General features: G+C 53.7%; 1 protein-coding gene and 1 pseudogene across 1 annotated transcript; both read left to right on the top strand.

Annotated features, from left to right (window-relative positions):
* Window positions 1-1569: 1569 nt before the first annotated feature.
* Window positions 1570-1884, top strand: LOC147529085 (feather keratin-like). The gene has a single exon (XM_086609613.1). It carries the CDS (start codon window positions 1570-1572, stop codon window positions 1882-1884), a length of 315 nt encoding a protein of 104 aa, XP_086465739.1.
* A 6716-nt stretch (window positions 1885-8600) lies between these two features.
* LOC147529084 (feather keratin pseudogene) lies at window positions 8601-8915 on the top strand (annotated as a pseudogene).
* Window positions 8916-10848: the final 1933 nt, after the last annotated feature.

Here is a 10848-nt window from a genome sequence, read left to right as displayed (position 1 = left end):
CTGGAACTAGATCATCTCGAATGTTCCTTCTAACCCAAAACATACTATGATTCTGTCATATACAAGCATTGCGAGTCATTGAGGTTGGAAAAGACCCTTAAGATCCTCAAGTCCAACCGTTAACCCAACACTTCCAAGTCCAACACTAAACCATGTCCCCAAGCAACACGTCTAAACACCTTTTCAATACCTCCCAGGATGGTGACTCAACCACTTCCCTGGCAGCCTCTGCCAGTGTTTCACAACACTTTTGGCAATGAAATTTTGCATAATATACAACCGAAACCTCCCCTTGCCAGACTTGAGGCCGTTTCCTCTTCTCCTATCATCTGTTACTTGGGAGAACAGACTGACACCCACCTCAGTACCAGCTCCTTTCAGGCAGTTGCAGAGACTGATAAGGTCCTCTCTCAGCCGTCTTCTTCCATAAAGTCAATACCACCACTACCATCAATACTCTTCATAATTCTTGTTCTCTAGGTCCTTCACCAGATTCTTTGCTCTTCTTTGGACACATCGTACCAGAGGCCAGGCTGTAAATGTGCTGGCTCCACCTAAGGGGAGTGGTACGGAGGAGCCAACACAACCCTTTGGAGAGCAGGCCAGACTCCCCACGTGCCAAGTTTTGCGAGCTCTCAACTAGGGCTGCCAGGACAACGTTCTTATCTCGCCAGCAACCCTCCTCTGCCTGCCTGCACTTTCAACCTCAGGGACAGCCCTGAGATGGCACAAGTCGAAACAGGCAGCCCCCTTTCCACTGGATAAAACCTTAAAAGCCAGACTGGCACCAAGATACCTACAAAGAACACCCAATATGAAAGGCAAGGCCAAAGACAGGCTTAGTGACCTTGGAACAAGGCACAGAGGGACCAAATGCGATGGAAGGGGCAGCTCCACACACCCGGCACACCTCCAAAGCCCAGACCAGCCTCCCAGGGCTGCCAGGAAATGGAGTTCCTCTTCAAAACACACCCGCAAACCACACCACAAGGCTGTTGTGGGATGACCTCACTGATGACACCCCATCTCTCAGACATTTTGGACGCGTCTCCCTAATGCCCACACACGCACCTTCCATGCAAATCCTCCCAAATCCCTACTCCCACTTAATAGCTGCCACCAGGGTCAGATGGACACATCCTCAAGAGGAGGACATGAAAAGGGAGCGTAGTGGGAAGGAAAACACCCCTCCAGCTCATGACTTGCATAGCTGTGGCATGGGACAGCAGCTTGCTGCAGAATGCCGTCATGAGCAAAGGCTGTCTCGTGCCCTCGGAGACCGGCATAAAAGCCGGCCCAGCGGCTCTCTCCCTCACACACTTCTCCTCCACCGTCAACAAGGTGAGCCTGAACCCCCTTCCCCTTCTTCTTCTGCCCCACCTGCCCTGTCTTTTCTACCACGCTCTGACCTCACCCTCAGCATCCCTGACACCCCCCCACCATGACGCTCCCCACAGCCCCTCACCAGCCTCCCCACTCCCTCGCCCTCCTGCATCACCACCCCTCGCACCTCCACGTCCCTCCCCTTCCTCAGCACCCTCTCTTCCAGGGCCCCTCCACACCACGGCCATGGCCTGCAACGATACCTGCCGCCCCTGCGGACCCACCCCGCTGGCTAACAGCTGCAACGAGCCCTGTGTCAGGCAGTGCGAGGACTCCCGCGTCGTCATCCAGCCTCCCGCCGTGCTGGTCACCCTGCCAGGACCCATCCTCAGCTCCTTCCCCCAGAGCACCGCCGTCGGATCCTCCTCATCCGCTGCCGTGGGCAACGTCCTCAGTGCCCAGGGAGTGCCCGTGTCCTCTGGGGGCTTTGGCTATGGCTATGGCTACGGCTTAGGAGGCCTGGGCTGCTACGGGGGCAGATGGGGCTGCTACCCCTGCTAAGGGCCAACACCATCTCTCCTACAGTAAGCAGCCACACCCTGGAAGCCATGCTACGGATGGAGGACACACACCTCCAGCCCGTTCCTGGCACATGGGCTTGCAGTCCAGACCGCCTCCTCTCAAGGCACCAAGCAAGTATGCAGGGAAGGAGTCAGCCTGTGCTGCCTGGGACCTTGGCCCATGTACCTCTTCCTCTTCTCCCACTTCCTTCTTTGGATGGCTCCTTCTCCTATGTCCACTAGTCTCTGCTGCAAACACATTCTCAAGAGCCAAAAATCAGCGGGGACCTCCAGTGGGCTGCTCCTACTGCAGGGCAAGAAGATGTATATACTTTGGGAAGATCTATCTTACGGAAGATCTCAGCTGATGGTTACTCTGCTTGCACCTTTAGATCAGCCTCATTCGACTTGGTGCTCTTGTCTTTCACTCTTTTTTTCCCCACAATAAAGTTCTCCTGCACCCCAGCATGAGATGTCTCCCTTTCTTTTCCCAAGGCTCTTCCGTGTTCACCTGGTAGAAACCTGGGACTCAAAAGGTGATATGAGTGGGTGGAAAAAGGGCCACAAGATCTCTGCTAGGAAATACATTACCACCGTTACCACCTCCTACACAGACCAGCACCTGGGTGCTTCTGCCACAAGTCCATCACTGGCTCAAACAAAGGCTTCAACACAACAATACCCTCCTGCGCATGCCTCTGAGGAAGCCTCTCCATGCCAGCACACGCTTGACTAACTCTCTTTCCCAACATGACTCTCCAGCCTCCCAGCAAATACAATCACAGAATCTTTTAGCTCGGCAGGACCCTCTGGAGAACATGTGCTTCAACTCTCCTGGTTAAGCAGGGCTAGCTAGAGCAGGTTGTTGGGGACCATGGCCAGTTGGATTTTTAGCATCTCCAGGGTTGGAGACTCCACCACCTCTTCCACTCTTTGACCACCCTCACACTGGAAAAAGGTGTCCTTCTTTTCCCACGGAACTCTATCTGTTTCTTGTGCCCACGGACTCTTCTTCCAGTAGTGTGCACTACTCAGAAGAACCAGGCTCTCTCAACTCCATTCCCTGCCATCAGAGATTTATACACAGTGATGACAGCTCCCTGCACATTATTTTCTCCTGGATAAACAGGTGCAGCTCTCTCAGCTTCTCCTCATATGAAAGATGTGCTACTAAGTCCCTGTCCTTCTCCCACTGGGGAACCCAAAACCACATGCAGCACCCCACTTCGGTCCTCCACAATGCTGAGGAGAGAGGAACAGTCACCTCCCTCAACCTCCTTGCAATGCTTTTCCTAATGCCACCCTGGAGACTGGTGGCCCCTTTTGCCGCAAGGGTGCTTTGCCACCTCATGGTCCACTTGTTCTCCAACAGGACCAGAAAGGCCTTTTCTGCTAAGCTGCTTTCTATCCAACTGGCTCCCAGTCATTCCTGCTACCTGGGGTGAATCCTTCCCAGAAACAGGACTTTGCATCTCCCCTTGCTCAACTCCACGAGGTTCCTCGATAGTCCAGTGCAAGGAAATCAGGTCATTCCCTCAGCAATCATAGGTTCAAACCATCTTTCCCCACGGACTTATCCACATGCTCTTCCTGAGGGGCAGCCGTGAGTCCATCTATCTGACTCACTGGCATCACCACATCAGCCCTGCATGGGCCCAGCGTGCCTCCTGCCTGCCAGGCACTCCAGCACCTCTCAACACAGAAGCACAGACAACCTTCCTACCTCACCTCATCTTCCTCACCAACAAGCACTGCTTGTACAGTGAACAACCCTCAAGACATATCTCCAATGTTGGGAGTCTTAATAGGTCCTCACTGACTGGAAACTAGCTAACTTTATTGCAACTTATGAAAAGGGCAAGAGGGTAGACCCAAGAAACTAGAGACCTGTCAGTCCAACTTCAGGACCTGGAAAAATTACGGAGTAGATCATCCTGAGTGCTACGGACAGGCATTTAAAGGACAATGCAATCATTAGGCACAGTCAACACAGGTTCACGAAGGGAAAGTGCCTCACAGCATCCTCCTGGACAAGTTGTCCAACTGTGAGATGAGTAGATACATGCCGTGCTGGGTGAAGAACTGGCTGAACAGCAAGACTCAAAGTGTTGTAGAGAATGGGGCTACATCCAGCTGGTGATGACTGGTCAGCAGCAGTGCTCCTCAGGGCTCTATTCAAGAGCCACTTCTGCTCAAGGTCTTAATCAAGGATCTAGAAGCAGGAGTCGAATGCACTATTAGAATATTTGCTGATGATACTAAACTGGGAGGTGCTGTTGACTCTCTTGAGGGACAAGAGGCCTTGCAAAGCAATCTACACAGATTGTAGCATTGAGCAGCGATCACAGAATCATAGAATGGTTAGAGTTGGAAGGGACCTCAAAGATTCTCTTGTTCCAACCCCCTGCCATGGGCAGGGACACCCTCCACTACATCAGGTTGCCCAAAGCCCCATCCAACCTGGCCTTGAACACTGCCAGGGATGGGGCAACCACAACTTCTCTGGGCAACCTGTTCCAATGTCTCACCACCCTCAGAGGGAAGAATTTCTTCCTTATAGCCCATCGAAACCTCCCCTCTTTCAGTTTAAAGCCATTGCCCCATGTCCCGTCACTACATGCCCTTGTAAAAAGTCCCTCTCCAGCTTTCCTGTAGGCCCCCTTTAAGTAATGGAAGGCTGCTATGAGATCACCCCGGAGCAATGGGATTAAATTTAACAATGGATCCTGCATCTAGGAAGGAGTAACGCTGGACACAAGTATAGATTGGGAGAGGAGTGGCTGGAGAACAGCCCTGCAGAGAGAGATCTGGGGGTTCTGGCTGACAGCAGGCTTGATAGGAGTCACCAGTGAGCCCTGGTAGCCAAGACGGCAAACCACATCTTGGGGTGCATTAAACAAAGCACAACCAGCTGGTCAAAAGAGGTGATTATCCCACTGAATTTTGCATTGGTGCATCCTCATCTTGAGTATTGTGTGTAGATCCGAGTCCCGCAGTCTAAAAAGGATGTTAAGGTACTTGAAAGCATCCAGAGGGCAACAAAGCTGCTGACAGGGCTGGAAGGCAAGTCCTAGGGGATCGGCTAAGGACACCGGGTTTCTCTAGTTTGGAGAGAAGGAGGCTGAGGAGCAACCTCATTGCTCTCTACAGCTTCTGAGGAGGGGGAGAGGGAGGTGCTGATCTCTCCTCCCTGGGATCAAGGGATAGGACCCATAGGAATGGTACAAAGAAACATGGCATTACCAAGAGGGTGGCCAAACACTAGAACAGGCTTCCTAGTGAGGTGGTCGATGCCTCCAGCCTGTCAGTGTTAAGAGGCATTTGGAGAATGCCCTTAACAACATGCTTTAACTTTTGCTCAGCCCTGAAGTGGTCAGGCAGTTGGACTAGATGATCATTGTAGGTCACAGAATCATGGAATGGTTTGGGTTGGAAGAGACCTCAAAGATCATCCAGTTCCAACCCCCCTTCCATGGGCAGGGACACCCTCCACTACACCAACTGAACTGTTCTGGTCTAGTCTAGTCTAGCCTATTCTGCTTCATCAACCCTTTGGCACTCACCATCACCGAGAAGTTCTTAGCCCCACGCAGCACGTATGCCTCCCATTTCCCCTTTGCTACCTCCAGTCCGACTCCGGCCCCACAAATACCATACAGAGAAATGGCCTCACCCTTTGGTGACACCCCAAATTACAACACCAAAGGCCCTGCCTGGCTCACCAGCCTCCCATGCCTACTGGTCCCACTCACCCCGGGCATCTCACCAGCCACACCAGCTCTACCAGAGCTGATCAGCCTCAGCCCCACAGCCACAGCCTTCTCTCACCAACTTCTTGAAGGTCCCTTCCAACCCAAACCACTCTATGATTCTATGATTCAATAACCTGCCAACCAGGAGGCAGCTGACAGGTGCCAGCAGCTGCAGCAGCTCATGGAAGGTTCTGGAAGGCATCGGGCAGGACCCGGATCAACATCTCCTGTACCAGGAATAGATCATCTGCACCAAACAGCCCCAGAGCAACTGCTGGGATGGCCGAGGGCTGAGCGAGGGAATGAACGAATGGAAATGGTGCCGAAAGCCAAACCGAACGCCCCACACGGCAGCAGTGAAGGGACTCTGGAGGGTGAGATGGAGGGAAAATGCCCGGATTAAATAATGCCCCAGAAAAAAGCCACAACCCATAAACACGTTAACATACTCTGTACTTCCTGCCTGTGCTGCACAGTGCTCGGGACACCCATGTGGGGTTCTCTGTCACGGTCCATCCTTTGCTGTGATCCCCAGCCCAACCACCTGGTGGTCCCCGTCGCACCATCTTCCTTCACAGCAGGGCCCCGGGGGCACCCACACAGGGTCCTGTGTGCCCTCCCTTGCTGCCAGGACCCTGGACAACCCATGCCGGGTGCCCAGGGTCACCACTCCCCTTGCTCTCAGGTCCTCACCGGACCCCAGTGTAGATACTTCTAGCATGGTTCACTTGGCGCATGTTCCCCATTCCACCTACAAGAGTCCCCAGGCCACACTCTCACCTTGCTATGGGATCCTCAACTGATCCCTTGGACGGGGATCCCCAGGCCACCATCCCCTCTTCACTGCAGGATCCCACAGTGACCCATGCAGGGAGGTCTCTGGACTACCATCCTCCTTGCTGCAGGGTCCCTGGACCACCTGTGCAGGGGAGCCAAAGCCACCACCCCTCTGCTGTGAGGTCACCCAGAAAGCCCCCTCTGTGAGGTCACCATCCTCCTCGCTGTGGGGTCCCTGAGGCACAGCATGGGGTATGGAGGACCAGGTGCAGGAATGAGCCTGTAACCCTGCTCTGCTGTGAAGATGGGGCTCTGTGGAGGGTTGACCTTGGCTGGACACCAGGTGCTCACCGAATTGCTCTATCACTCCCCGCCTCAACTGGATAGAGGGGAAAAAAATATGACGAAAGGCTCTTGAGTTGAGATAAGGACAGGGAGATATCTCACCAGTTACCATCACGGGCAAAACAGACTTAAATAAGAGAAATTAATCTATTTTGTTCCAAATCAAAAGTGAGAGTGGGACAATGAAAAATAAGAACAACTCTTAACACACCTTCCCCATGCTCCTCCCTTCTTCCAGGCTCAACATCATTCCTGAATTCTCTACCTCCTCCCCACAAGCGGATGGGGACTGGTGGTTGTGGTCAGTTCATTATGTGTTGTCTCTCCCACTCCTACCTCCTCACACTCTTCCCCTCCTTCACCATGGGGTCTCACACACGAGGGACTGTCCTTCATGAACGTCTGCATTGTGGGTCCTTCCCACAGGCTGCAGTTCTTCACAAACTGCTCCAGCATGGGTCCTTTCCACAGGGTGCAGTCCTTCAGGAATGGACTTCTCCAGCATGGTTCCCTCATGAGGTCACCGGCCCTGCCAAGAGACCTGCTCCAGTGCAGGCTCCTCTCCACGGGGCCGCAGGTCCTACAAGGAGCCTGCTCCAGCACGAATGCTCCATTTGATCATAGCCTCCTTAGAGCACAACCACCTGCTCCACCATGGACCTCCATGAGCTGCAGGGAGACAGTTGCCTCACCATGGTCTTTACCCCAGAGTGCAGGGAAATCTCTGTGCCGGTGCCTGGAGCACCAACTCCTTGTCCTCCTTCACTGACCTTCAGTTCTGTAGAGTCGTTTCTCTCACATATTCTCACTCCTCTCTCCCGGCTGCTGTCGCACAGCAGGTTTTTTCCCTTCTGAAATGCCACAAGGTGCTACTACTGTCGCTGACTGGATCAGTTTTGGTCAGAGGCAGCTCTGTCGTGAAGCTCTATTGGACATGAAGGAAACTTTTGGCATCTTCTCAGAGAAGTCACCCCGCAGAGTAATGAGAGTTCTTTGACTATGAGAACCTCACCACGCAAAACCAATACACCCAGCTACAACCTTACGAGCAAGAGGGGCACCAGGCCACCCACAGAGCACACCCAGTGGGAATGACCAGGCCTACAGACAGGCTTAGGGAGCTGGGAGCAAGGCAGGGAGAGAGTGAACGTGATGGAACAGGCAGACTGGCACCTTGCACACCTCCAAAGCCCAGACCAGACTTCCAGGGCTGCAAGGAAATGGGGTCTCCTCTTCACAACGCACCCGCAAACCACACCACACGAGCGCCACGGGATGATCGCACCCACAGCACCCCACCTCTCCTACGCTTTGGTCGCGTCTTCTACCCACCCCGACATGCACCATCAACACCAAACCTTTGCCCTCTAATATTTGCACTTAAAAGCTGCCGCCAGGGAGAAGTGGACACGTCCTCAAGAGGAGGACATGGAATTGCAGAATTGTGGTGAGGGAAACACACCCCACCTCATTACTCACAGAGCTGTGGCATGAAACAGCTGCGTGCTCAAAATGTGCAAAGGCTGTCCCGCCCCTGGGGGAGCAGCATAAAAGCCACCCAGCACCTCTGTCCCTCACACACTTCTCCTGACGCCTTCTCCTCCACCGTCAGCAAGGTGAGCCTGAACCCCCTTCCCCTTCTTCTCCATTCCCACCTTCCCTGTCTCTTCTACCACGCTCTGCCCTCACCCTCAGCACCCCTGATGCCTCCCCACCACCATGATCCCCACAGCACCACACTAGATCTTCTCACTCCCTTGTACTCCTCAAACACTGTCCCTGGCATCCCCATGTCCTCTCTTCCTCAGCACCCTCTCTTCCAGGGCCCCTCCACACCACGGCCATGGCCTGCAACGATATCTGCCGCCCCTGCGGACCCACCCCGCTGGCTAACAGCTGCAACGAGCCCTGTGTCAGGCAGTGCGAGGACTCCCGCGTCGTCATCCAGCCTTCCACCGTGGTGGTCACCCTGCCAGGACCCATCCTCAGCTCCTTCCCCCAGAGCACCGCCGTCGGATCCTCCTCATCCGCTGCCGTGGGCAACGTCCTCAGTGCCCAGGGAGTGCCCGTGTCCTCTGGGGGCTTCGGCTATGGCTATGGCTACGGCTTAGGAGGCCTGGGCTGCTACGGCGGCAGATGGGGCTGCTACCCCTGCTAAGGGACATCACCATCTCTCCTACAGTAACCACCCACACCCTGCAAACCATGGCAGAGATAGAGCATACACACCTCCAGCCCGTTCCTGGCACATGGCCTTGCAGTCCAGAGACCCTCCTCTCAAGGCACCAAGCAAGCAGGAAAAGTGCCTGTCCAGGGTGTCCGGAAACATGACCCATGTTCCTCCTCCTCTTCTCCCACTTCTTTCTTTGCATCTTTTTCTTCTCAATAAAGTCCTCCTGCATCCCAGCATGAGACGCCTCCTCTTCATTTCTTCTCCCAAGCCTCTTCCAACCTCACCCAGTGCTAAGCCATGGCTTAACAGGCTGTCAGGGTGGGTGGAAAAGGGCCACCAGATCTCTCCTAGGAAATATGTCACCATCACTACCACCACAAACACAGACCAGCACATGGAGGTCATCCAGAACGTGACACAAGACCATCACTGGCTCAAAGGCTTTGACAACGCTCACCTGCACACGTCTCTGATGAGGTCTCTCCATGCCAGAACACGCTTGGATAACTCTCTTCCCCACCATGACTCTCTGGCCCTCCCGCCAAACACAATCACAGAATCATTTATTTGGCAGCAACTCTGGAGAGCACATGCTTCAAGCATCCCTGACCAAGCAGGGCCAGCTAGAGCAGGTTGTCTGAGAACATGGTCAGTTGGGTTTTCACTGTCTCCAGGGACAGAGACTCCACCACCTCTACGCAGCCCCGTGCACCATCCTCACATCCAATGCCCTCCACAATCTCCAAATCCTCTTTCTGCCCATCAGACACTGTGCAGAGAACTGGCCTCACCCCTCGGCGCTCACCACGACTAAGGACCCCAAAGGCCCTGGCTCATCAGCCTCCCCTGCCTTCTCCCCCTCTGCCTCTCACAATTCTCATGGGCTCTCCAGAAACTCACCTGCCCTTGCAGGCTGCCCCATGTACAATCATAGAGTCATTGAGGTTGGAAAAGACCCTTAACATCATCAAGTCCAACCGTTAACCCAACACCACCAAGTCCAACACTAAACCATGTCCCCAGGCACCAGCTCTATGCATCTTTTAAATACCTCCGGGGATGGTGACTCAACCACTTCCCTGGCAGCCTCTTCCAGTGCTTCATAACCCTTTTGGCAATTAAATTTTACCTAATATCCAATCTCAACCTCCCCTGGTTCCACTTGAGGCTGTTTCCTCTTGTCCTTTCATTTGTCACTAGGGAGAAGACACTGACACCCACCTCATTACTGGCTCCTTTCAGGGAGCTGTAGAGAGTGATAAGGTCTTCCCTCAGCCACCTTCTTCTGAAAACTAAATACCCCCAGTACCATCAACGCTCTTCATAATTCTTTTTCATTAGATCCTTCACCAGCTTCGTTGTGAGCTGCCTGGAAATATGGCCCATATACCTCCTCCTCTTCTCCCATGTCCTTCTCTGCACCTCAGACATGCTCCCTTCCACTTGGTGCTCCTGCCTTTTCACTCTTTTTTTTTACCTCAATAAAGTTCTCCTGCATCCCAACCTGAGACATCTGCACTACCTTTCTTCTCCCAAATCTCTTCCAAGTTGACCCTAGAAAAACCAAGGCTCCACAAGCCACCAGAGTGCGTAGAAAAGGGCAACAAGACCTCTCCTATGAAATATGCCACCACTAACACCAGTGCCTGGGGGCTTCCAGAATGCGACATAAGCCCATCGTTTTCCACAATCAATAAATACATCAACAGACTCTGCACTTCTTTTCCGTGCTGTAGGGTGACAGGAACAGCCATGTGGGGTCCTCCATCACTGCTCCCTCCCTTGCTGTGGTCTCCAGCCCAACTGTCTGGCAATCTCCTTCGCACCATCTTCCCTCATGGTGAGGTCCCAGGGCCACCCACACAGGCTCTTGGTTACCTGTCCCCGCTTGCTGCCAGGACCCTGGGCAACCTGTGCT

The sequence above is a fragment of the Tauraco erythrolophus genome, chromosome 3 (genome assembly GCF_009769465.1).
Source record: "Tauraco erythrolophus isolate bTauEry1 chromosome 3, bTauEry1.pri, whole genome shotgun sequence".
NCBI lineage: Eukaryota > Metazoa > Chordata > Aves > Musophagiformes > Musophagidae > Tauraco > Tauraco erythrolophus.
The sequence above is the reverse complement of the archived record's forward strand: the minus strand, read 5'-3'. Positions and strand labels throughout refer to the sequence as shown.